Source organism: Galdieria sulphuraria (genome assembly GCF_000341285.1).
Source record: "Galdieria sulphuraria unplaced genomic scaffold scaf_23, whole genome shotgun sequence".
Classification (NCBI taxonomy): Eukaryota; Rhodophyta; class Bangiophyceae; order Galdieriales; family Galdieriaceae; genus Galdieria; species Galdieria sulphuraria.
The window spans coordinates 42,930-65,462 of record NW_005178452.1 but is presented as its reverse complement, the minus strand read 5'-3'; the positions used below and the strand labels follow the sequence as shown (position 1 = coordinate 65,462).

General features: G+C 40.3%; 12 protein-coding genes across 13 annotated transcripts; 4 read left to right on the top strand and 8 right to left on the bottom strand.

Annotated features, from left to right (window-relative positions):
* Positions 1-102: 102 nt before the first annotated feature.
* On the top strand, positions 103-4,329 carry Gasu_30100 (NuA3 HAT complex component NTO1). The gene is made up of 4 exons (XM_005706034.1): positions 103-1,453; positions 1,503-2,278; positions 2,326-2,598; positions 2,644-4,329. The coding sequence occupies exons 1-4, from the start codon at positions 124-126 to the stop codon at positions 4,291-4,293; spliced, it is 4,029 nt and encodes a 1,342-aa protein (XP_005706091.1). The 5' UTR covers positions 103-123; the 3' UTR covers positions 4,294-4,329.
* Positions 4,330-4,331: 2 nt separating this feature from the next.
* Gasu_30090 (T-complex protein 1 subunit) lies at positions 4,332-6,302 on the bottom strand. Its single transcript, XM_005706033.1, has 5 exons — positions 5,916-6,302; positions 5,259-5,867; positions 4,988-5,207; positions 4,645-4,934; positions 4,332-4,597 (listed from the first exon to the last, which is right to left on the bottom strand). The coding sequence occupies exons 1-5, from the start codon at positions 6,156-6,158 to the stop codon at positions 4,364-4,366; spliced, it is 1,596 nt and encodes a 531-aa protein (XP_005706090.1). The 5' UTR covers positions 6,159-6,302; the 3' UTR covers positions 4,332-4,363.
* A 168-nt stretch (positions 6,303-6,470) lies between these two features.
* On the bottom strand, positions 6,471-7,782 carry Gasu_30080 (uncharacterized protein). Its single transcript, XM_005706032.1, has 3 exons — positions 7,727-7,782; positions 7,578-7,678; positions 6,471-7,530 (listed from the first exon to the last, which is right to left on the bottom strand). Exons 1-3 carry the CDS (start codon positions 7,727-7,729, stop codon positions 7,155-7,157), a joined length of 480 nt encoding a protein of 159 aa, XP_005706089.1. The 5' UTR covers positions 7,730-7,782; the 3' UTR covers positions 6,471-7,154.
* Positions 7,783-7,791: 9 nt separating this feature from the next.
* Positions 7,792-8,312, bottom strand: Gasu_30070 (uncharacterized protein). The gene is made up of 2 exons (XM_005706031.1): positions 8,067-8,312; positions 7,792-8,020 (listed from the first exon to the last, which is right to left on the bottom strand). The coding sequence occupies exons 1-2, from the start codon at positions 8,245-8,247 to the stop codon at positions 7,890-7,892; spliced, it is 312 nt and encodes a 103-aa protein (XP_005706088.1). The 5' UTR covers positions 8,248-8,312; the 3' UTR covers positions 7,792-7,889.
* Positions 8,313-9,002: 690 nt separating this feature from the next.
* On the top strand, positions 9,003-10,498 carry Gasu_30060 (uncharacterized protein). Its single transcript, XM_005706030.1, has one exon. It carries the CDS (start codon positions 9,018-9,020, stop codon positions 10,362-10,364), a length of 1,347 nt encoding a protein of 448 aa, XP_005706087.1. The 5' UTR covers positions 9,003-9,017; the 3' UTR covers positions 10,365-10,498.
* A 111-nt stretch (positions 10,499-10,609) lies between these two features.
* Positions 10,610-11,692, bottom strand: Gasu_30050 (Zn-dependent oxidoreductase, NADPH:quinone reductase). Its single transcript, XM_005706029.1, has 2 exons — positions 11,337-11,692; positions 10,610-11,115 (listed from the first exon to the last, which is right to left on the bottom strand). The coding sequence occupies exons 1-2, from the start codon at positions 11,631-11,633 to the stop codon at positions 10,657-10,659; spliced, it is 756 nt and encodes a 251-aa protein (XP_005706086.1). The 5' UTR covers positions 11,634-11,692; the 3' UTR covers positions 10,610-10,656.
* Positions 11,693-11,702: 10 nt separating this feature from the next.
* On the top strand, positions 11,703-15,017 carry Gasu_30040 (RNA-binding protein). The gene has a single exon (XM_005706028.1). The coding sequence runs from the start codon at positions 11,708-11,710 to the stop codon at positions 14,909-14,911; it is 3,204 nt and encodes a 1,067-aa protein (XP_005706085.1). The 5' UTR covers positions 11,703-11,707; the 3' UTR covers positions 14,912-15,017.
* Positions 15,018-15,021: 4 nt separating this feature from the next.
* On the bottom strand, positions 15,022-15,922 carry Gasu_30030 (guanylate kinase). The gene is made up of 4 exons (XM_005706027.1): positions 15,421-15,922; positions 15,268-15,369; positions 15,164-15,216; positions 15,022-15,113 (listed from the first exon to the last, which is right to left on the bottom strand). The coding sequence occupies exons 1-4, from the start codon at positions 15,835-15,837 to the stop codon at positions 15,050-15,052; spliced, it is 636 nt and encodes a 211-aa protein (XP_005706084.1). The 5' UTR covers positions 15,838-15,922; the 3' UTR covers positions 15,022-15,049.
* A 9-nt stretch (positions 15,923-15,931) lies between these two features.
* Positions 15,932-17,632, bottom strand: Gasu_30020 (uncharacterized protein). Its single transcript, XM_005706026.1, has 3 exons — positions 16,391-17,632; positions 16,134-16,342; positions 15,932-16,083 (listed from the first exon to the last, which is right to left on the bottom strand). The coding sequence occupies exons 1-3, from the start codon at positions 17,511-17,513 to the stop codon at positions 15,991-15,993; spliced, it is 1,425 nt and encodes a 474-aa protein (XP_005706083.1). The 5' UTR covers positions 17,514-17,632; the 3' UTR covers positions 15,932-15,990.
* Positions 17,633-17,641: 9 nt separating this feature from the next.
* Positions 17,642-19,792, bottom strand: Gasu_30010 (uncharacterized protein). The gene has a single exon (XM_005706025.1). It carries the CDS (start codon positions 19,660-19,662, stop codon positions 18,319-18,321), a length of 1,344 nt encoding a protein of 447 aa, XP_005706082.1. The 5' UTR covers positions 19,663-19,792; the 3' UTR covers positions 17,642-18,318.
* A 120-nt stretch (positions 19,793-19,912) lies between these two features.
* Gasu_30000 (H/ACA ribonucleoprotein complex subunit 4) lies at positions 19,913-21,547 on the top strand. Its single transcript, XM_005706024.1, has one exon. It carries the CDS (start codon positions 20,052-20,054, stop codon positions 21,507-21,509), a length of 1,458 nt encoding a protein of 485 aa, XP_005706081.1. The 5' UTR covers positions 19,913-20,051; the 3' UTR covers positions 21,510-21,547.
* Positions 21,548-21,551: 4 nt separating this feature from the next.
* On the bottom strand, positions 21,552-22,482 carry Gasu_29990 (periplasmic divalent cation tolerance protein). Of its 2 annotated transcripts, none has more exons than XM_005706023.1 (4): positions 22,081-22,482; positions 21,900-22,031; positions 21,690-21,841; positions 21,552-21,639 (listed from the first exon to the last, which is right to left on the bottom strand). In XM_005706023.1, the coding sequence occupies exons 1-4, from the start codon at positions 22,380-22,382 to the stop codon at positions 21,581-21,583; spliced, it is 645 nt and encodes a 214-aa protein (XP_005706080.1). In that variant the 5' UTR covers positions 22,383-22,482; the 3' UTR covers positions 21,552-21,580. The 2 variants fall into 2 exon arrangements, with proteins under 2 accessions (XP_005706080.1, XP_005706079.1); XM_005706022.1 differs by having other exon boundaries at positions 22,153-22,482.
* Between the last annotated feature and the right edge of the window lie 51 nt (positions 22,483-22,533).

Sequence of the window (22,533 nt, the reverse complement as noted above, 5' to 3'; positions counted from 1 at the left end):
TTTTCGTAGTGTTCACATACATACCGTTGCAAAGACCACAGCAAGTCGACATAGTGTGCTTTTTGCAGGCTTTTATGAGTGAACGAATTTTTAACAAGTCGCAGTAATAAGTTTGCTAGGGTTATGCCCTCCTCCTCAAGGTCCAAAGTGACAAATTCGAACCGAAGTAAGAGGCGAAGGAAAACTCTCTCTTCAACTCATAGTGTTTCAGACCCGTCAGTGGAAAGCAAAGAACTGAATAAGTTACACGACGCACTGGGTTCAAAATTTTCATCAGAGAGAAACTGCGGTTTGGAGGCAATGGAGTCTTGCAGTACTGACAAATTCGAACACAAAGCTACACTTGAAGGCATTCCCAGTCCTTTTGCTTCAGAAGAAAGCGTACGAGAAAACGTAGAAACCTTTTTTGGGTGCAGAGACCATAAATCCGTGAGCAAGGCGAACTCTGTTGAGGTGCAGAAGGCGCACCCTTTGTTTCTACCTAAGAATGCAAGCTATTCCTCAGAGAACCAAGTGTCGGAAGAAGATACAACTACTATACGGAGTAGGAGAAGAAAGTGGAGTTTAGAAGAAAGAAACAACTTCATTTCATATTCTGATAAGGACGCCTGTAGCTTTATTGGCGCGTTGTTCCGTTTGAAGTTTCATTCTGGCTACTTTAAGAATGAAGTGACTTCTTCTTGTAAAGACGTTCCTTGTCTTGAAGATTTCCAGGAAAATGAAGAGGAGAAGCAGTTTTTGGTAGAAAACATTGTAGAAGCCGTTTTTCCAAATTGTTTGAAGGGTGTATGGAACCAGGTACTTACAAATAATTGTCTAGAGAGCATTTTTGGCTCATCAATGGAATGTTTACCTAAAAATGCGGAGGAAATGTGGAAGTGGACTCCAACAAGGTTTCTAACTGGTTCTATTAGAGAATGGCAGCTATCTTTTTTGGAACATTTACAAGCAAGTATAGATGAATTGAAGTATACTCCGTTTCATCGTGGGCGATATTATCGTTTTAATTGGTTGAAAGACGAAGCGTTTTTGGTGAATATCGACAAGGAACAGGCGAAGAAGTGTATCGAAGAATTACTACAACAATACCATATTGATACCATAGACTCTCTTCGCCAAGCAACTGTTGAAGATATGTTGTTAAGAGAGGGTTACCTAATGCCAGATAAATCTACAGCACTGATTTGGCATCCTTCATTAAAAAGAGAAGTAAAGCCAGATAGTTCCTTTTTGAAGGAATTTGACCGTTTGAGTGATTCAAAAGGTTTTGAACCCGAAATCTCGTCAGAAAGACTGAATGTTTTTCCAAAACTTCCTCAGATTGAAATGACCCAGCAGGAACATATTGGAGAGTTGAAACACAATCATCGCAAAGGCACTTCTTGTCCAGCATGTCATGCCCGTACAACTGCCAGACATCGTGCTAGAGATACAAGTGAAGTGTCATGGAAAGGTATATGTTTATGTTTGATGCCTATTTCAGCTACTCACTAATATGAAAGGTTCTTCAAATTTCATATTGAAATGGTTGGATAGTGTGGTTTGCAAACAATGTGAGGTGTGTTTTAATGGAATCAACGAAGGTCTTGAGGATAGTTATAGTTCTGGGTTAATCTTTGCTTCTTGTATCATTTGTGGAGTAACTGTTCATGCTTTGTGTTACGGGGTGCAAGAATATGAAGATGTCCTTTTTGCATCGATGAAAGGCTTGAAGCGATTTTTTCTTTGCTCTCCATGCTCAGAAGAAGCTTTCATGGCATCATGTGTAATATGCAGTAGGAAAGGAGGTGCGTTGAAGAAAACTGAGGATGGAAATTTTGCACATTTGTATTGTGCTCTTTGGACGCCGAAAGTTTTTGTGAAGAACACTCAGTTTATGGAACCCATTGTGAATTTGGAAATGGCGAAGAATACGTCACCAAACGGCAATTGTGTATTCTGTTCAAAGGATAATTCTGGCATTACAGTTTCTTGTGGATTTCCTGATTGTTCTCAGTGTTTTCATGTTTACTGTGCGCGAGACGCCGGTCAAAAGCCATTTATAGTGTCGGCTGCTGAAGGAGGATACCAATTTCTGATTTTTTGTCCATTTCATAAAATGTCGCATTACCATTCTTCATCCAAAGACGATATTAACGCGGTGCTGAACACATTGCAGCCAAGGATTTTGAAGAAATCAAAAAAGTCTTCCATATATAGTGAAGATCGAAGCCATGAAGCTGTTCTGAATTCGAAACAAAAGATTCGAAACGATATGCATTCTAATGAAAGGAACGAGGTACGTAGCAATTATCAATTTTGAAGAAGCTCCTAAAGTTTCTTTAGAGGGGCATGGTTGAAGCTCATTTGAGGCTCAAGAAAAAGGACTGGAGTGCAGCTGCTTTATTTAAATTGCATAATATTGGAAAGTCTCAGTTATTAAACTTTGAAATAATCGATCGTCAACAGATTGACAGAGTTGTATATTCCTTCTTAAACCCTGATAAGAATAGGAATACGCGTGAACTCTGTGACAGCGATGAAATATGGGAAGCTACTCAGAAAACTATCGAACAAGAGCAAATCTTGTTTGGAGACCACAAGGGCACTATCGAAAAAGTGAGTAGAAATAACGAACTTGGCATAATTTTAACAGGTTTGTAGATAGCTGGTGCTTTAAAGCATATTTACAATCGAGAGAGCAGCATGAAGACAGACTTGAAGATGGAGAAGAAGATCTTAATGAGCCTCAAAGGGATTCAAAAGGTACGCAAAGCTGTTGATGCCAGTCGACCATCTTGTCTTCGTCATGGGGGTGTCGTGTCTGTCAACACAGCACAGAAACGTTTACGTGAACTTCTGCAGGATAGTGCTGCGATGAAGGAAGCAAAGGAGGACGTCTTACCTGTCGATTCCGGTCCTCATCGACGACGCACACAAGTTATTCGGAATGCTGCTGCAAAGAATTCATCTTCAGTTTCCCCTGTGAAACTGAAACCAGTTGTGAAGGAAGAAGATAACTTTGATTTTCCTCCTGATCTTCCGCAAGAACTTACTGCATGTTGTTCAGTATGTGGTAGTGGAGATTGTGATGAAATTGGAAACGATATAATCCTTTGTGATGGCTGTCATGTTGCAGTTCATCAGACCTGTTATGGAGTGCGCTCAATCCCTGAAGGTGATTGGTTTTGTAGTTCCTGTATTGCAGTGGGCAAGACGGATAGGAATGACTCGGAGATTTCTAAGTCGTCGTTGGGTTATCATTATCCAAGTTCAGATGAATCGGTCCCTGATTCTCATCGTTGCATTCTTTGTCCTATGGTTGGAGGTGCACTGAAACCTACAAACGTTGAAGGCAAATGGGCTCACGTATCTTGTGCCATGTGGCTTCCCGAGACCTATTTTGATAATCCTGAGGCAATGGAACCAATTATGGGTTCTGAGAAGGTAATTGCAGAAAGGTGGAGTTTAAAGTGTTCGGTATGCAATCAACGTAATATTGGTCCCTGTATTCAATGTACACTTCGTCATTGTGGGAGAGCATTTCATGTTTCTTGTGGAATTTCAGCTGGTTTGCATATGGAAATCAAGGAAGATCCAAGTAAAGGAGCAGGTGTATCGTTGGTAGCATTGTGCCCTAAGCACTCAAGAGCACATTTCTCTGCTACAGAGCACAGCAGAATCGTCTCTTTAAGGAAGAGGAGAAGAAGCAGCGGGGGAGGCAATGGGATAGAATTAAATCAGAAGCCAAATATGTCAAGTTTGCAAGGTAAAGATGATTTCGTGCGCACCGTGTCTTTAGATGACAACAACAAATTTGAATATAGCATCTCACCAAGCATATCAGCCTTGGAATCAGAGGATGATATCAGTCTTCATCTAGAGAGACTTAAGAAACTTTATCAGAACTTAGAGGAAGTGAGAAATCTTTGTGATTTGGTTCGAAAAAGAGAACATTTAAAGCGAGGACTTGTTCTGGTGGCTTTTAAAATCTACAAACAACATTTTTCAGAGAACTTGGAAAGTCTTCTGAACGGAAATGACGACGTGAGTGAGAAAGTTGCTTTGGAGGATAGTGTAGTCCAACAAGGAGAAAATTATCGGCAGAAACCATTAAAGTTGCGTTTAAGAGGAGGTGGCTTTGCCACTTTATGTGAGAAACGACAAGATAATATGAATGATGACGATAGTATTGCTGAAACGTCATTGACGCCTCGTGCAAGTCGAAGTGGTATGGTTGGTGCAGTCGCAGCATCAGCAGCAGCTGCTGTTAGAGCTGCCGGAGCTGCTTTCCGTTTGCATCGCAGTGAGTAAGATATGAATTCTTACAATGAATTCTGGTTTATTTTAGAATATCACGAATGATGCATCCGAAAGAACTGGCCTAGCGAGTCATCACAATATCGTCAATCTTAAGAATCATTCGGACGCATTCTGTTGCGAGTCGTAAAGCACTAACTGTCACAAGAAGTGGCATAACGACGTTTTCCTCAACCATATTACTAATGTTTCCTTTTTTGACATTAATCCCTGCATTCTTATCTCCTTGCACGTGTCGATTCCTCAACTCCGTCACGATTTCTATCGAAGGTAAACCTGCATTTTCGGCCAAAGTATACTATGATAAAATGAATACTTTGATTCGTAACCATAATATTATCCTACCGGAATAACCTCTAAAGCATCTGCGAAAGCTCTTACACAAAAAGCAGCAGCACCTTCCAATGTCTTGGCAATTTTGTTGAGACCTACAGCCACTTCAGTTTCGGCAGCACCTCCTCCAGCAATTAGAAAACGTCTCCTAAATAACGAACGAACCACACAAAAAGCATCGTGAAGAGAGCGTTCTGCTTCATCCAACATAAGTTTGTTGGAGCCACGAGCTATAATTGAAACTGTCTTATGTTTGCCTTGTATGCCAGACATTTTCACCATCTTCTCCGACCCAACTGAAACTATATCAAACAAAGTTAGTTGACAGTTTTCCTCTGTACACAAACCTTCTCACCTTCTTCTACAAGATCAACTTTTGCCAACTTTTCAGGAACAAAACTATCGATTCCCGCAATAGGTACACAATGGAGACTCTTGGCAATAAACTCAATTTCTTCTCTTTCAACATCCTGAACCACCATTATTTTCATTTTTGCAAGATAATGAAGAGAAAGATCGCTTGTAGCATCACGAAGAATAGATTTCTGGATCAACAAAACGTTGCAACCAGTATTCTAAATAAAGTCATGACAAAGCTTATCTTTCACGGATAGATAACAACAAACCTTGATTTTCTTGCAGAGATTTAAAATATACTGCCTCTCTTCACGGAGAACTCGATCCATAGCTGAATAATCCTGCACAATAATGTTATTTTCGATATCTGTCTTCGGTGCAGATAAACAAAACTGAATAAGAGCAACTTTGGCACCAGCAACTTTGGTCACTCCTCCTGCACTCTTGTTTACGTGCTGATTCAGCACCAGACCCTCGAAGAGCTCCGTATCATCTAGAGTTCCTCCCAATTTCTTTATCACTCGAATATTGCGTAAATCTATGGCGTCTGGCTCTTCTAAGTTTGCGATCCTGGTAACGGCGTCAACCGCAATAGGGGCTAATAACGTAGCGTGTTGTGAGACAACCTTTGAACTAAGGGCAGTTGCTGCAGCTTGTATCACCGCTGTACGATCGTTGACATCGACAGGTTGTGCCGCCTTATCGAGAATCTCCTCTGCCTTCTCGACTGCATATTGAAAAGCATCAGATATCAGAGAAGGATGGATTCCCTTTCCAAGTAGAGTAAGGCATGCACTTAAAAGGGAACCTGCAATCACGACCACTGTCGTAGTTCCGTCTCCAGCTTCGATATCTTGCGCTTTGGAAAGATCCACCAACTGCAGAAAAAATAAGAAACATGAAAATACATATTCTTGCTTTCTTACCATTTTTGCCGCAGGGTGTTCCACTCTCATTTTCGACAAAATTGTAGCTCCATCGTTGCTGATAAGAACGTCCCCTGCTTCTTCCTGCACCATCTTATCAAGCCCTCTTGGACCCAAGCTTGTCCTAACGGCATCAGCAACTGCTTTAGAAGCGGAAATATTTGAGAGACGAACGTCTTTAGCTTTCTGTCGGTCTTTTGAAGCACTTTCTCTGTTGTTCTTTATGTTGTTCTTAGCGTCCATGACTTTCGGTCCGACAATTGCTAAGATCGAATAGGCTGGAAACTTCGATTCGCGGGTAAAGCAAATTGTTACTTGGTGCTCAAAATGAAAATTTATCTAAAATGGAAAATTTTACAACTAGAGTTGTTCACTTCTTATCAATAATAATAGTTAAACTCTAACAGAACCTTAACTTTTGACAGTTTGTTCAAAGCAGTTTGCCTTGGATTTCTCATAGCATTCTCTTTGTGATGGAGGACATCGAAAAAGCTCTTCAACTTACAAGTGAAAACGATGAATAAATGCTATCAATTTTTTAGGTTGAACAGTTCTTTGTCAAAGAAACATTTTACTTGGGAAAGAATCTAATGAACTTTTCCGCAAAAGATGATTGTTCCTTTCAAAAGTTAAGATTTCAAGGGCCGCTTACCAAAGAGTATAAAGAGGATACAAGGTGAGTATTCAAAAAATTCGAGCCTAGAGTACGTGCAGTTAATTGTGGTATTGTTTAGTACTGAAGGTATCCGTAGGATTTTTGTCTGTGATGATTATTCAATTGAAGAAAACCACTGTTTCATGATTCTTGATGTAATGCACTTACCATCATTAGCCGATCCATGAAAAATGATGACAGTGCTGTCCCACAAGTATACATGCCAAGCCTCCAATACAAACAATATGAGGAATTATATACAAATGAATATGAATGACTTCGAAAAGAAAAGAAGCATTCTCCACAGTGTAAAGACCACCAGTAGGCTTTCCAAGTTCTAATTAGTGACAGTGCTACAAAGAACAATCTAAATATGCCTTCACTGGAAAAACCTTCTCTTATTTTACATGCGAAAGCCAATGAAGCAATTCAGGAAATAGCTTTTGCTAAAGTTTTCAACATCAATAAAATTGAAGCTATCCCTTTCACGACTTGCTTCGACAAAAATAGATACTAACTAGGCTTCGACAAAAAAGATACTAACTAGAGGCTGTGTATTTACAACTTTTCAGCCCAACAAAGTTTCACAGGGCTCGGCTCTCAGGTTCGTCAGTCTCTGACCCCGTTTTACTTTTATCGCGTCCTCCCTTCACCTGCAAACGTACGTATGCATTTTCACACTTTGACTCTTCAAACGTTCCCAATTGTAACCCTTGTTGGACGTCTTCGTCTTTCTTCTTTGCTCGACTTGTTCTGTTCCTTCCAGATAGACTCGAAATATGTTTACCCTGCTGCTTGGCTAGCTCTTTTTCTTTTGATAGACCAGTGTGGTCACTAGTAACACTTTTATTGCGCTTCCAGTTTTGTGTGTATTGAATGGCACTCTGAATCGCCTTGAAAACCCTTCGTAAAAAACGTCGTTGAAGGGAATAATATGCTCCACTCTTGGTCTGCATAGGCCTTGGAAGAGGTTATCTCATAACAAAAAGGTAGAGTAAATTACTTACAAGTAGTTGCGTATTTTCTTTTCGCCTCTGAGAATTATTCGATATGCTCTGCGGAGACCACATACATAAATAAACGTTGCTGCCACTATCTCTGAAACTACCTAGAGCCTTAAAATGAGCGTTTGTAGATTAGCACTAAACTTAAGTACCATAAGTTCAACGAAACAACTGACAGTCCGTGCAACTGCTCTTTCAAATCGCTTGGCAAAAACGAAAATACATTATTTTCAGAGTCAAATTTTTACTTTTTATCACACAACAAATATGAGCAACTTTTGTGTTTAAGCACCACTAACTTCGCAGAAGAAATATTCAGTGGTGATAACCACGTCTGTGTAAGATGGGATCAAGTTCTACAGGGGGTCCCGACTCTCGTTCCTTTGCAAACTCCTTGCGACGTTCCGCTTCAATCCACTCAGGACTCAAGGTACGCACAGGTCTCCCTATACAAAGTTCAAAAACAGGTCTTCTCTTCTTCAGTCTACTTACGGAATTGTAAATTGGTATAAAATATCACGCCACTTAAAGCCATAATGGTCAGAACACCTCCAATAACTCGAACCCTTTCATTGGGTACAAGTTTTGCCAGACGTGGCCATGGGGTCCAATAAACATTCCGTCTTAGAAGCGGATGGTCCGGCACGTCTTCAGTTGGTATCTTACCACTCATGTTGCGCCAACAACTCCTGCGTCCTCGAAGAATCCCAAATCTGTAACCGGATGAATGGATTTTTATTAGCTGTTCTTAGGCTTCTCATTTGATGAAATTTCTCTATTGCAAGGCTTTTGTACCCTCTATAAGTTTTTAAGACGAATTACACGTTGTCATCTCTGTACTACGTATTTTGAAGACAGACTCACACACTCATGTGAATATCACGTTTATTTCTGATTTTGGTCTAACTCACGACCACTTTTGGCAGCTGCCAATTATAAAGTCCTTTTTTGCTTCTATAGCACTATTTTGGGTAGCACCAGTAATTCAATATGAGCATTTTAGGAGTTATTATGTTACAAGTAGGAAGTTTCTTCGTTCGTTGAATCTTTGTTGTTGAGAATTTCTTTGGTACACCTTGTACCAGCTTCAACAGCTATATTTCTCAGATCTTTTGTAATACTTGTTTTTATTCTTGTCGCCGCGGTAGGCGTAGGAGAACAAATAAGAGTTGTATAGAGTATTTGATCAATAGCTATATGACAGAACATGATCTCATTCTCATGAGTGTCGAATGGTAAGGAAACTATAGCAGTGGAATCATGAAAACTTCTTCCCTTCCATGGAAGTGAAAACAGTGGTTTGCTGGTTTTCTCTAGAATAATTGGTAGAAATAACGAAGGGGGGCTGATGAGCCAACTGGTTTTGAATTCGAGTCCACCCGCCAAAAATTTTGAAACAAGTAGTCCCTAATCACTCACTTTCCATCCTTGCATTGGAGAACAATGGAAGATGAAACAAGGGTCGAACCTTTATTTGAGTTTGAAGCTCCAAAATATGTTGACCTAAGATATGCAGCATCGGAAGAAGGTTTCAATGACGGCGCGGATGAGTGGTTTGATCAAATGAAGAGAAACTCTTCCTCAACTGATACTAACTACAATTTCTCTTCGCATGATTCAGAAAGTGGAAAACGCCACAAAACAGCAAAAGGGACGGAACTGAGTGCGAGTAAACGGTTTCCGAAAGGCAAGTTTAGAATAGACTGCAATATGGTGACAGCTCGAACAAAGCAGTCACAACTCAAAAATGATGGAATTTCTCATGATGAGCCGAAGAAGCTTAACATAGCTAGTCCAAGAACACAAGGAGATGACAGAGAACAGATATTAACAGAGACAACGAACCAGATAAATTTACTTTCTCTAAAAGGACAGAATCATTTAAAGATTCAACCAAATGTATCGAAAGGAATGCAAAGGAACTCACATAAACTCTATAGCTCAACGAGGGCCGAAAAGTTATTGGTTCCGTGTGAAAATGAGCCGAAAACCCTAGGAGACTCCATATCTAAGGTTCATGCGTTCAAAATAACTTCAAATAAGAAAAACAAAGATATCGTGAAAAATATGCTTGCGAAAAGAGTCCCGATCGGAAATTCGAACGAGGAAGTTGACGGAGAACTGGAAGCGCGCAATATGAGCAGAACTGAAGTGTTTTCTTCCAAAGCCAGAGATAGTTTACCGCATAAGAAGGCGACACACAGAAACAAAAAAGCTACAGAACGACAGAAGACTGGCACAAACAAAAGGATTTCAAACTGTCATACAACACAACCTCAGACACCTAACTTCCTCACTGATGAACGAGCACTTCGTTTTCGCGAAAGAGTTGAGAAACTCCGAGAACAATCTAAAACTGTCATGGAGCCAAGAACTCCAAAAGAATATGGACTGGCATGGAAACCTAAACCGACTCAAGCCAAGACACCTTGTTTTCGATCCGACGCACGACTTCGTCATTGTGTAGAAAAAGCATTAGAAGAACGCGAGAAACAAAGTCATGCCAATCGCCATAAAGAATTTCCTAGCGTGGTAGCCTTTGGACAACATACTGCAAGAAGGGCAGAAATGTACAAACAGAAAAGCATCAATAGTCATGAAGAGATGGAGTTGAGGAGAATTGAAGAAGAAAGAAGGAAGTTGCGTGAGACAATAATGAAAAGTCGAGAAAACTTCCAACGTGCCCTAGACGCACCAAATCTTGCAGCGAATAGTGTTAAAACAAGAAAATCAACTGTACCAAAAGAATTTCAGTTCCACACGCTGCGAAGACCCAACAGAGCCTTATAGTTCTCCTCTATAGGGTGTCGGAGGTTCCTCGTCACCGATACCATACCACTTGCTGAACATATCGCTTGTCTGCTCAAAAGTTTAAGAAACACCAGAGTACTCAACACCTCACTGATAAACTCTTGTTAAAGTGCTAAGTCTCCAATTTTCTATTTCTTACAACAAATACAACTCTTAACTCCTAAGACAACTAAAATGAACAATAACATTCTGCCTAACTCCACGGGACAGCAAATCCTCAACTCAGACGAAACAGAATTTTTACTTTTCTGTTCGGAGCAAACTGGTCTCTTTACGCCTTCTTGTAATTTTCCAACGTGTACGTCGCCTCCATTGAAGGAGTAAGGCACTTCTGACTCCACAAATCAATTACCGAATCCACCAGCTCAGTTTTTGAGTTCTCTTGAAGGAAAGAAGTAAGCCAAAAACCGCGAATAACGATTCCCTGATACATAAGCTGTCGGTTCACTACTCTAGTGGGCTCTCCACTCATTCTAACGTATGCAATAAAGAGACCATTCCTTCCAAGGAGTTGAAGCGCTAATGTTCCAATATCTCCACCTACTGCATCCAATACAGCGGCAATACCAAGACTATCAGTTGTTTCTCGGACTTTCTTTATAACATCCTTTTCTTCTTCTAAAGAAATTACAGCATTGGCACCAACTGTAAAAGCGTGTTTTTCTGGCTGCTCGTGCAAACTATGTTGATAGTTTTGAGTTGAAAAACTTTCGTCAACTGAATAAGCAAACTTCCCAACGATGAGTTCGCAACAGTTTGTACTATCTAAGGATTCTCTTGTACTGCGGCGAGCCACGAATAAGCCGAGTAATTCCGAGAGCAACTCAAAGGATTAACAAAGAGTCGTGCAGCAAAAAATCTTCCATTTCTTCTGGAACAGGGAAGCACTGTGATTCCTCGGCAGTCACAAACGACTGTCAAGAACCAGCATCATGTTCCAGAAATACATACTGCCACTCTCGTCCCTATGGACAGAGAAACAGCAGGACCAGTCTGAACGACAGTCCCACAATGCTCCAAACAAGAAACAATGCCAGTTTCTCTCTCTAAAAATGCCCTATCACAGGGATATTGTCCCTTCCCGGTGAACACATCCGAAGGATTCAATGCAGCCAAGTGCATCTTAACTAACACTTGTCCTTCTCGCGGCTCTACAACTAGTCTATCCTGTCGGAATCCGAGAATCTCAAGTGGGTTACCGAATGACAGTATTTGAATAGCGTCTTGACTACAAGGTAGTATCAACATGCCCAACGAAAACGGCAGCTTGAAGCCTGAAAAGTCAACAACAAGACAATCAATAATCAATAATTTCTCTCTTTATGCCCCGAAACCGATTTTCCTTGTTGGACTTACAAGCGGAAGTCAAGTATCTTCGGAGGCGTTTCATAGGTGCCCGCGTGGTAAATATTTATGACGTAACACCGACGACATACTTGCTGAAAATTTCAGTTCCCTCAAGAAACCAAATTTCCGTTGAGGAGACCATATCTGTTGTAGAAGAGTCTTCCAACAGTAACTGGGAAAAAACCTTTGTTTTAATAGAGTCCGGTATAAGAATCCACGAAACTCGTTTCTATAGAGATAAGGCAAATATTCCTTCTGGTTTTTCTGTCAAGTTGCGGAAACATATCCGTTCGAGGAAAATACAAGAGATACGAACGTTGGGTGCCGACCGTGTGGTGGAACTAGTCTTCAGTTCAAGAGTATTCGAAGGCTCAACAATAGAGAGACCCTGCAGACTTATAGTGGAATTTTACTCTTCTGGAAATATTGTTCTGACAGACGAGGAATATACCATTCTTTCTGCGTTGAGAAGTTACAAAGGGCCGTTTGGTGTAACCAAGGAGCCTGTTCATATTTTTACAAGAAACAAGTATCCGGTTCATCTTCTTCGTTCCAATATATCATTGTCAAAGAACTCAGTTTTGGCTTTGTTGAAGAACGGGTCCCAAACAGATATTGTTCGAAACTTTTTATCCACTAGATTGTATTGTGGCCCACAAGTAATTGAACACGCCCTAGTAGCTTCAGGTTTCGAGCCCAAGACCAAGATAAAGGAACTTTTTCTGAATGCGGAAGACAACGAAGAAGGTGTATCTCATAAGACTTTGTCTTTTCTCCAGAGTCTAGAAAGCTTTGAGTCCAGTTTATGTGATAATGATAGTACTTGTGAGAGCTTGTCTTTGGAACGTGGATACTTATTTTACAGGAAGGATGCTCATACTACAGATGTGTCTATGTCAAACTCCGAACGTTTGTTATACGAAGACTTTAGTCCCTTTTTGTTATGCCACTTAAGCAACACATCCCACATTGAGTTTCCAACATTTAATGAAGCTGTTGATATTTATTTTGCCAATTTAGAAAAGGAGAGAGCTCAGATAGTAGCCTCCAAACAGGAATCAGTAGTTAGCAAGAAGGTAGATTCACTTAGAAAGGACTTGGAACGTCGCATCGATGAACTTGAAAGGGCGAAAGAAGAAAATTTTAAGATTGCCGAGGCAATTGAGTTGAATGCGGATGAAGTTGACAAAGCAATATGGGTTGTTCGAGCAATGATAGCAAATGGGGTTGCTTGGGATGAGCTTGATAAGATGTTGGAAGAAGAAAAGGAGAAAGGCAATCCTGTTGCAGAAACAATTCACTCGTTGCATTTAGATCGAAATGAAATCACACTTATGCTGCCTATCGATCCTATATTAGAAGATGAGTTTGTGAACGAAAATTTTCAGTATCAGTCTGAAGATATTACTTACTATGACGATACTGATGAAACAGAAGAACATTTTCAAACGGAAAGAATGGTTGCAGAGCTGAATGCATCAAAGCCAGTTGTACTTGCAGATGTGGACCTCTCCTTGAGTGCATTTGCTAATGCTGCCCGTTATTTTGAAAGTAGAAAACGTGCGCAAGAAAAGAAAGAGAAGACTATGGAAGCCACGAAGAGAGCACTAAATGTTGCCGAAAAGAAAGCATCTAAACAAATGGAACGTTCGCAGCAAAGATCTTTGAAGCCCGCAGTTGCCATAAGAGAAATCAGAAAACCTGCTTGGTTCGAAAAGTTTGACTGGTTCATTAGTTCTGAGAATTTTCTTGTCATAGCCGGAAAGGATGCACAACAGAATGAACAGGTTGTTAAGCGTTACATGAAAACCTTTGACGTTTATGTCCATGCTGACATTCACGGTGCTTCGAGTGTGGTTGTAAAGAATCGCTTTAGAGACAAGCCCGTACCTCTTCAGACGTTAATAGAAGCTGGCGCATTTGCTATGTGCCATTCTTCAGCATGGAGCAGTAAGATTGTTTCATCGGCGTGGTGGGTCCATGCCAGCCAAGTCTCAAAGACAGCCCCCAGTGGAGAATACCTCACAACGGGCTCATTTATGATAAGAGGAAAGAAAAACTATCTTCCTCCTTCACAATTGGTAATGGGTTATGGAATATTGTTTAAAATGGATCCATCTTGCACAAGAGACCATGAAAACGAACGACAGAGACGACCTTTGAACGAAGCTGTAGAAGGTCATTTAAAAACAAATGAAGACTGTGCAGAGAACGAACCTGATTTTGACAACTTGGAAACGTTTCCTACAAGTGCAACGGGAAATGCAGATCAGTTTTACCATGAAAACAATTTGCAAGAAGCAGACGTTGCACATCTTTTTGACAAATATCATGAGTCGCTTCCAGATAATCTGAAAACATTACAGTTGGATTCGACAGGAATGCTGGCGACAAAAGAAGATGAGCTTGACCAGTTTAGGAGTGAAGAAAATTTGGAATTGATCAAATATTCGAGGACGAAGAAGGCAAGAGATCATTCGACGCAAGTTGGCCACACAAAGCAAGCTCAACCAGAGACTTTTAAGGAAAAGAAGACTAGTCCCGTTGATCTTATAGAGAATGTAGATGTAAGCAAGTTGCCTCGAGGAAAGCGAAGTAAAATGAAAAGAGCGAAGAAGAAGTATGCTGAACAAACTTTAGAAGAGAGAAATCTGGCAATGGCTTTGTTGGGTTCGTCAAAGTCAGAACAAGTAACATCGTCGACGAACGAAGAGCATGGAAGAGAGGAAATATCAGTTGATATTAACAAAGGCTTGAAAGGGAAGGGAAATCATATGGAGGAAGTCAGTAATTATACAGAGGACTCGAAAAATGCCGACGAGGAAGAGAACAACAGTACTGAAAACTTTACGGATGAAACAAGCGTAGTTAATTTGTTCACTGGACAGCCATTAGAGTCAGATATCATTGAATTTGCTCTTCCTGTTTGTGCTCCTTTCTTAGCAGTATCCCGTTATAAATATCGTGTCAAGTTAATTCCAGGTTCCATGAAGAAGGGAAAGGCTGCCAAGGTTGCAAATTCGTTAATGTTAAAGATGGCAGAGAATAATGGAAATTTTCGAGATCGAGATCTAATACGAGCTATACCCGATCAAGACAGTATTCAAACAATGTTGAGTAATGTGAGAATTCTTTCTCCGGGATTACAAGAAGTTATATCGAAGAAGAAAGGCAAATAAGTGCATATTTGAGAATATTGTGTGAATATATCTATAATGCAAAAAATAAGTTTCGATATATTTCCTTTTGTGTGATGTATTGTAAGTCATCGTCACAAAATATATTCTTTTCACAAGTACTATTCATCATTTTTATGTCTAAAGCGATAGCTGAAACTTTTGATCCTTGTCATTCAAGTATTCTGCAATAAAGGTCCTCGCTCTATAAATACGTAAAATGTTCAAGAGTACCCTATGGACAATATAACTTACTCGTTGTATGCTCTGTCCAAAAAGTCGTTCACAACAACAAGGTCATATAGATTCTTTTGCACAAGCTCTAAGTTGAAAGACACACTTTAGTATACATAACTTACAGGCTCTCCACAAGTTTTCATTTCATCTTCTGCGTCATCGATGCGCTTCCTTACATCTGCCTCTGACTCTGTCTTTCTAGAACGCAGCCTAGACTCCAACTCCTATTGCCAAAGTAACCACATCTGGTCAGTGTACGGAAACAACCCACGTACCGTTAGTGAAGGAGGTGAAATGAATATTATAATAGCCTTGATACTTCTCTGACGAATAGAACGGCATCCTTGGACATCAACATCGAGCACACAAAGCTGCCCTCTATTTAGGACGGTTTCTACTGCTTGAAAACTTGTTCCATAATAGCGTCCGTGCACATTTGCATATTCAATAAACTCATTATTCTCTATCATGTCTTTAAATTTTTCCTCAGGAACAAAATAGTACTCCACTCCGTTTTGTTCTCCAGGTCGTGGTGATCTTGTAGTATGACTGACACTGAAACCTATTCGATTAGGGTAATTCTCTTTAAGCTTCTGTATAATACTACTCTTTCCAGCCCCCGAAGGTCCAGTGAAAACAACGAGAACTGACTTGCTGTCGTTTTGGTTCGATTCAGCATCCAACACTTGCATATTGTCTGTCACGAGGCAAAATGCACTTTCAGGAGAGCAAAAACTACATAGTTCAATGCAGCTATCAAAGATCTTGCTGAAATTTTCGTACTCTAGGCAAACTCTGCTTTTTATTAAAACTTCCATCCTATAGCTATCACAAACCAGCTTTCCTTACAATACTTTCCATGAAGCTTCTGGGTCTGGTTGCATATATAATTGAACATCCAGTATTCCCTCTGCAACTTTTGAGCCCGCTCGAGCACCCTAATAGGATAATCATTAGTGGCTACACTTTCGGATAGATAAACAATTACCGTAAGAGCATGCATAGTAACCAGTTCCTTGCCGACCCAAAGACTACTATCTTTCGAACTTCTTTTGAGTGTATAAAAATCTGTGTGTCGAACTTGTTCGGTACCATCCGTTACATCTACGTAGCCAAACAATACCATCTCATGTCGACCACCAAAACCAGTAATAGGTATCTTAACAGGACCTGGATTTACATAATGGACTATAGCTCCTATGTATCAGTAAGTAACTGCGAACAGGACCAAAGACAACGTCAAACCTGTTCGAATGAGTTGTGCATCTTCATTCCTCTCTTGTTCATTCCATTCCTCACCAACTCCAGGACGAAGAGGTGCCACACCAGCTCCCTTACGTAAACGATAAATAGCCTTCGTAACTTTATATGCTTTCCATTCATATTTTATTTCGAACCCTAAATTCTTTCCCACTTCTGCAAGTCGAACTGACAAATGGTATAGAGCACCGTAATCAATCATCGAGGACTCTCTCATAGATGCTGTATGCAATATTTCCAATTCCTTCGAGGCCAACTGTTTACCGACTCGTTTCACCTCCTCAGGATTTCCTATTATAGCCGCAGAAGCATACAGTACTAGTCTGTCCTGTGGAGAAACCGAATCGGACATGGCTCCAATAGCAGCGTTGTACGCTTGAATCATCAATTCCGGACTATGCAAACGACAAGAAATCTCCAGTTGCAGCGCTGCAAAACGAGTCCTGTCCTCCGCATTGAGACTATTATTCTTTGTATTTAAGATATCCCAAGCTGGTTGCAGATAAGTCTTCTCTAAAGATGTTCTGAAACTTTCGACCTCTTCGGCGGACATCTCTTGTACTGAACTTTGAGTAGTTAACGTGCAATACACCGTATGACACCATTGAGCTATCAAAAAGCGAGTTGCAGCATCTAATAAATGCCAGTCAGTAATTTGGTTTAAGCTTGCAAGCACTCTTTCTTCTCTCGGTCCATTAGCAACTCCTGTGTCATGGACAGACGCTAGCGACACGTTGACGGCAGCACGAAGATCTTCTTCAAACTTATTTGCCTGAGTTTTGGACTTTCGGGAGTTAACTTTATCTTGTAGCTCTTCATTTGAAGTGCTTTCAGGTGTCAGATTTGCCCTCAGTTTGTCAGTTTCTGGCAAAGTTGAAGAGCCATTAATTTCAGCAATAATGCGATCTAGTTCTTCATCTTCATTATGATTTACTTTGTGCTTGTTCTTCTGCTTCCTCTTTTTCTTTTTCTTCTGTGACTTTGTTGGAACTTCTTCGGATTTAACCGGTTTCTCGATTGTTAACTGTCTTGAATAATAAAGGTACAGAGCTATTGAAGCGGCAACACCTATTGAAAGTGCAATAACGCCTGCCTCCCAATTTCTCATTCGTGTTACGCACTACACTTTGTGATAGTCTTCGAACGAATACTAAAGACCTCCGTCTCCAATCCGACAAAAAGACAGAGAAGAAGAAAGAAATTAGCCGATTCGAGACAAATGTATCATCAGCAGCCCAAGACTTTTAGGCTTTTATTCTCCTGTTGAAGTTTTCTAGCCGACGCACATTTTGATTCTTTACCAGTCATTCGACACGAAGAGTGTACGTACACAGAAAACGAAAAGTTCATAAAGAAAGGAGGGGTTGAAACTATTGTTGTAGAAACTTCTAGCAACTCCAGAGTGTACCAACTTTCCACAGTGTTGTGGGATAATGTGTAACGAAAGCTTATAACATTTGAATATTGCGTCTTATTGCACTGCATAAGAAATGTTACGCTGCTATTTGTTTGGACAAGTTTTCCTACAATCTTTGCCCTTGGATAAGTGCTCTAACAATTTCCCATCATATTGTCATATCTTTGGAAGAAGCAAAAGTTTCGGAACGATCGACTGTATCACCTCAGCTCAAGCGTGATTCATACCAAACAAGAAAGGAAACAACAAATTTTATAGTTATATAATAAGTTTGTAAATAATATTTTCAACACGAGGATCGGGTCGTTTAGCAATTAAAGTTGCAGAGAAATTGGTACTCTTTCCCACTACTACTTTTCGAGTTGCTGTTATTCAAGCTGGTCTTTTATCTTCATTTATGATGCCACTTGAAGATATGCGTTTTCCTTCGAACCTACAACAAGTTTCCAAGAAACTCCTCCCCGATTCTTTTAAAAACAAGTCACAATCTAACCTATTACGAGGCCTCTTTATTGACTTTGTTTATAACTTCTTCAATGAACTGACGCTCTGCTGAAGTTACGATAAAAACTTCTTGGACAGTTGTACCTTTACGAGCAAGCAGCTTGTAACCCGTAGGTGTTGTGGTAGTAACTCTTAATAGCAAATGAGGCGAACGACTTTTACCGTTCCGAAGACGTCCAGGAACAATAGTCTGAACACAGGGTTCTTCTGATAACAACTCCAACGATTTGATAAGTCCCGGAATATATGTGGAATGATTGACAACGATTCGTGCCTTTTCTTCTTTCACTGAATTTCGCTTTGTTCCATCATTTGCTGAAAATGCACTTTCATGTAGAATCTCTGATACAGGAGAAGATATCTGTGCAGTATATTTTTCATTCGAAATTAAGGAGTCTGGAAGTTTACGGCAACTATTCAATAAACACTGGCGAGCTTCTTGCCAACCATACAGTTGAACTTTCCATGTTGAATTCTGCAAAGACTGGATAATTTGTTGAATGGAATGAGAGGCAATAGTTGCATCATTTTCATTACAAGTCAACATCACACAACAACTTTGGCCAGGTGTGACAACTTTCTCCTGAAAAAAGCAACTTTTTGTGTCAATGTAGCAATTTTCCTTGCCAACCATTTCAACAAAACTCATAGAGTTTGCTAGTACACTGGAGTCTGCTCCTTTCAAAATAAGGGTGACTTTTAAAAAAGAAACTTTCTTTACAACACCGAGCAATTTCTTCAGGTCAGAATCAGAACAAGGCATATCTAAGTATGCCAAGGCCACGTTTTGACTAGTTTCCAAACTCACTAGTTGAGTTATGGGACAAGTGGAGAGATATTTTCCTCTAGATGGTTCCTTAACCTTAGGTGTCCACGTTGGACCCTGCCAAACATTGCTTTTTGAGGGTTTCTCAAGAGCACTGAAACTTTCGGTGTTGGCCAATGTTGTCTTGTGTACGTTCCTTGTGGTTTCTTGCTTTCTCCTAATTAAACGAACTTTCTTACTTTCCGTTTTTTCGTTCTTTGAAAAGCTTTCCCAAAACAAACGTGGGTCATATTTACGTGCTTTCTGCTTCTTCTCCATAAAAGATGGTCTCATTCCGAAAGTTTCCTCCAGATATTGATACTCCATTTCTCTGTCTTTTGGTGCCTCATTTATGCAGCAAAAAACGCTACAGCAGTTCAGAATCGTTCTTAGACTGAAGCGAGGGTGAACCCAACTACACCTCGTTACAAAAGGCAAAGGACAAACTGAAATTTGGAACCTTTCTGCGGCCTGGCTACTAAAGAATAACCTACTCTCCTTCACACTCGGACAAACGAAAGAAATATACATTCAATCTACAATAGGAGGAATAACTGTTGTTCTTAAAACAGTCCGCTATCACTGTAGCCACAGCTCAAAGGCATGGAAAGCGACAACGTCCAGAATAAATAATCAATCGATCATTGCTTATATATGTATCTTGAAAGAGTGTCTTCACATCTTCTTAGGTTGATCATCATCAATATTCGAGGTAAGCAAAGCATAACTTGGCGGCCCTTGAAGTTTGGTGTTGAAATTCTTGTTTTCTTACTTTATTATACTGTATCGGAGTTGGCTTCTAAAAAGAATTCAAGTTGCACTTTTGAAAGCATTTGATCAATTTGGCTTTGGCACGGACGGCCAAGTGACTAAGTGACTGGGCTTCTCTTTTAGGGACACTCGAATCATCAGAGCAAGTAATGTCACTCAGTGAGATACAACGTAGAGAAGACTTTCAAATAAAGCCGGAGAAGAGATCTCACGAACTTGACACGACAAGCTGGCCGCTGCTTTTGAAAAACTTTGATAAGTTGAACGTGCGGACCAGTCATTACACTCCCTTACCGTTTGGTAATAGCCCTTTGAAGAGACCTTTAAAGGAATATATTAGATATGGGGTTATCAATTTGGATAAACCTGGTAACCCTTCTTCACATGAAGTGGTTGCTTGGGTAAAAAGAATACTTAAAGTGGAAAAAACTGGGCATTCTGGAACTTTGGACCCAAAGGTCACAGGTTGCCTGATCGTCTGTATTGATCGCGCAACAAGACTTGTCAAGTCACAGCAGAGTGCAGGAAAGGAATATGTCACTGTACTTCGACTTCACGATTCACTTGGAGAAGGTGGAGAAGCCAAGTTGGCCAGAGCAGTTGATAGGTTGACTGGTGCAGTATTTCAGAGACCTCCTCTTATATCTGCTGTGAAAAGGCAACTTCGAATACGGACCATATATGAAAGTAAACTGTTAGAATTTGATGACTCCAGGCACTTGGCAGTATTCTGGATTCGTTGTGAAGCTGGAACTTATGTTCGTACTTTGTGTGTGCACCTTGGTCTGTTATTAGGTGTTGGGGCACATATGCAAGAACTTCGTAGAGTTCGTTCAGGAGCAATGGGAGAAAATTCTGGTCTTGTTACCATGCACGATGTCTTAGACGCTCAATGGTTGTACGAAACTTGCGGTGATGAAAGCTATTTGCGTAGAGTAATTATGCCTCTAGAAGCTCTTTTAGTTGGTTACAAGAGAGTAGTGGTCAAGGACTCTGCGGTGAACGCCATTTGCTATGGAGCCAAGGTTATGATTCCAGGTCTTTTACGATTCGAATCAGGTATTGAAGTGGGTGAGGAAATAGTTATCATGACTACGAAAGGCGAAGCTATTGCTCTTGGCATTGCAGAAATGACTAGTGCGGTTATGGCCACAGTTGATCACGGTGTTATTGCTCGTATAAAGAGAGTGATTATGGAAAGAGACACATATCCAAGGCGATGGGGATTGGGTCCAGTTGCTAGCAAAAAGAAACAACTTATTGCTGCTGGTCAACTAGACAAGCATGGAAAGCCTAATGAAAATACTCCTAAGAACTGGTTTCAGATTCAGCCTGATTTTGCTTCGTTGAATCGTATAACAGAGCAAGTTCCAGTAGAAACACAGAAAGAAGAGCCAACGACTCCCCAACCAGAGAAAACTCACGAAAATGACTTGAAAGAAGACAAACCGAAGAAGAAAAAGAGCGATAAGAAAAAGAAACATAAAAAGCATAAGAAAAGTCGTCACTCAGGGAGACATTCTTCCTCGAAGAAGTCAACGAGTTCAGGAGAAGACTCTTCAGGAAGAGATAGCAGCAATGAAAGCGATAGTTCTCTATCTGAATAGGATAGGATTATAGGCTGAATCTACTACTAGACACTTGTATTATCTGCATAATAAACTCAAGTTGGAAGGATTCAAGTTTTATTTGCCTTTTTAGGTTGCTCAGTAGAGGAACCAATCCACTGAAGATACTCTGTACTTGGAGTTATTCACAAGAAGAGTGAACTTTTTGTCTTAAACTACCTTGTAAACCTCCTTGAATAGGCAAACTGATTACTTCTGGCAAATCATACGGATGTTTGGTTCTTATTTCGTTAGCGACAGTTGAGACTAATTCACTCCTTGTTTTGATGATGAGCAATAGTTCTTGATCTCTTTCTACCTTCCCTTCCCACCTATACGAAACTTGTTAGCAAGCAAGGAAAGGATAAAGCGCGCTCCTATATTATCTACCAATAAGCACTTTCAACACCGGAAACAGTATTAACGCAGGCAGCTAAACTCTTCTCAACCAACCAATTGGATATGGTTCGTGCTGTTTCAACGTCAGGAACCGTGCAATAGACAACGACGTATTCATTAGAACTAAACAATAAAGTGAGAAGAGAAAAGCATTCTAGTTGAAGAAAATAACCCAATACGAAAAAGCAAAAATAGAGTAACGACAATATTGACAAACAAACTGAATTTTGCCAGTTTTACTAACCTTCCAGAGTGGACAGCACTTGACATAGTCTGCCTCGTTAATAGATTGAAATGGTCAGACTTCGAGGAAAGACAACCAATGCTGGTACTGTTCAAAAATAGACCTGAGGAAGATTTCAAAGAAAAAGTTTTACTCCGAAACCACTTAGAACTGCTCAAAAACCTAAAAGACAATCCTCGGTATGCTGCCTTTGGAGTCTGCGCCAACAAGAAGGAAAATCTCCAAAACATGAACTTTGGGAAATAGGGTCAATACGATGTGGATAATAAGTCAGCTGTAGAGGAATGAAATGTCAATCGTTTGATAAACTTTCAAAAAGCGGAAATTCCGTCTTTTATATTGTATAAAAGGACAATGCACTACTTGATGGAACTTTTGGTT

What these genes read in the sequence shown, in the direction of transcription:
- Gasu_30080 (XM_005706032.1), bottom strand. An exon ending in AAGAAAATACGCAACTACTT is followed by an intron (nt 7,531 to 7,577) that starts GTAAGTAATTTA and finishes ACCTCTTCCAAG; the next exon opens with GCCTATGCAGACCAAGAGTG.
- Gasu_30070 (XM_005706031.1), bottom strand. Translation starts at nt 8,247, where the DNA reads ATGAGTGGTAAGATACCAACTGAAGACGTGCCGGACCATCCGCTTCTA. An exon ending in TTATACCAATTTACAATTCC is followed by an intron (nt 8,021 to 8,066) that starts GTAAGTAGACTG and finishes AACTTTGTATAG; the next exon opens with GGAGACCTGTGCGTACCTTG.
- Gasu_30090 (XM_005706033.1), bottom strand. Translation starts at nt 6,158, where the DNA reads ATGGACGCTAAGAACAACATAAAGAACAACAGAGAAAGTGCTTCAAAA. An exon ending in AACACCCTGCGGCAAAAATG is followed by an intron (nt 5,868 to 5,915) that starts GTAAGAAAGCAA and finishes TTTTTTCTGCAG; the next exon opens with TTGGTGGATCTTTCCAAAGC. An exon ending in AGTTGATCTTGTAGAAGAAG is followed by an intron (nt 4,935 to 4,987) that starts GTGAGAAGGTTT and finishes TGTTTGATATAG; the next exon opens with TTTCAGTTGGGTCGGAGAAG.
- Gasu_30010 (XM_005706025.1), bottom strand. Translation starts at nt 19,662, where the DNA reads ATGTATATTTCTTTCGTTTGTCCGAGTGTGAAGGAGAGTAGGTTATTC.
- Gasu_29990 (XM_005706023.1), bottom strand. Translation starts at nt 22,382, where the DNA reads ATGTTTTGGAGATTTTCCTTCTTGTTGGCGCAGACTCCAAAGGCAGCA. An exon ending in TTTTTGCTTTTTCGTATTGG is followed by an intron (nt 22,032 to 22,080) that starts GTTATTTTCTTC and finishes TTTATTGTTTAG; the next exon opens with TTCTAATGAATACGTCGTTG. An exon ending in GGTGTTGAAAGTGCTTATTG is followed by an intron (nt 21,842 to 21,899) that starts GTAGATAATATA and finishes AGTTTCGTATAG; the next exon opens with GTGGGAAGGGAAGGTAGAAA.
- Gasu_30060 (XM_005706030.1), top strand. Translation starts at nt 9,018, where the DNA reads ATGGAAGATGAAACAAGGGTCGAACCTTTATTTGAGTTTGAAGCTCCA.
- Gasu_30050 (XM_005706029.1), bottom strand. Translation starts at nt 11,633, where the DNA reads ATGTTGATACTACCTTGTAGTCAAGACGCTATTCAAATACTGTCATTC. An exon ending in CCATAGGGACGAGAGTGGCA is followed by an intron (nt 11,116 to 11,336) that starts GTATGTATTTCT and finishes ATCGTTGGGAAG; the next exon opens with TTTGCTTATTCAGTTGACGA.
- Gasu_30030 (XM_005706027.1), bottom strand. Translation starts at nt 15,837, where the DNA reads ATGCAAGTGTTGGATGCTGAATCGAACCAAAACGACAGCAAGTCAGTT. An exon ending in TTTCACCTCCTTCACTAACG is followed by an intron (nt 15,370 to 15,420) that starts GTACGTGGGTTG and finishes CTTTGGCAATAG; the next exon opens with GAGTTGGAGTCTAGGCTGCG. An exon ending in TGAAAACTTGTGGAGAGCCT is followed by an intron (nt 15,217 to 15,267) that starts GTAAGTTATGTA and finishes CTTGTGCAAAAG; the next exon opens with AATCTATATGACCTTGTTGT.
- Gasu_30000 (XM_005706024.1), top strand. Translation starts at nt 20,052, where the DNA reads ATGTCACTCAGTGAGATACAACGTAGAGAAGACTTTCAAATAAAGCCG.
- Gasu_30020 (XM_005706026.1), bottom strand. Translation starts at nt 17,513, where the DNA reads ATGAGAAATTGGGAGGCAGGCGTTATTGCACTTTCAATAGGTGTTGCC. An exon ending in TGCACAACTCATTCGAACAG is followed by an intron (nt 16,343 to 16,390) that starts GTTTGACGTTGT and finishes ACTGATACATAG; the next exon opens with GAGCTATAGTCCATTATGTA. An exon ending in TTACTATGCATGCTCTTACG is followed by an intron (nt 16,084 to 16,133) that starts GTAATTGTTTAT and finishes TTATCCTATTAG; the next exon opens with GGTGCTCGAGCGGGCTCAAA.
- Gasu_30100 (XM_005706034.1), top strand. Translation starts at nt 124, where the DNA reads ATGCCCTCCTCCTCAAGGTCCAAAGTGACAAATTCGAACCGAAGTAAG. An exon ending in AAGTGAAGTGTCATGGAAAG is followed by an intron (nt 1,454 to 1,502) that starts GTATATGTTTAT and finishes CTAATATGAAAG; the next exon opens with GTTCTTCAAATTTCATATTG. An exon ending in ACAAGGGCACTATCGAAAAA is followed by an intron (nt 2,599 to 2,643) that starts GTGAGTAGAAAT and finishes ACAGGTTTGTAG; the next exon opens with ATAGCTGGTGCTTTAAAGCA.
- Gasu_30040 (XM_005706028.1), top strand. Translation starts at nt 11,708, where the DNA reads ATGCCCCGAAACCGATTTTCCTTGTTGGACTTACAAGCGGAAGTCAAG.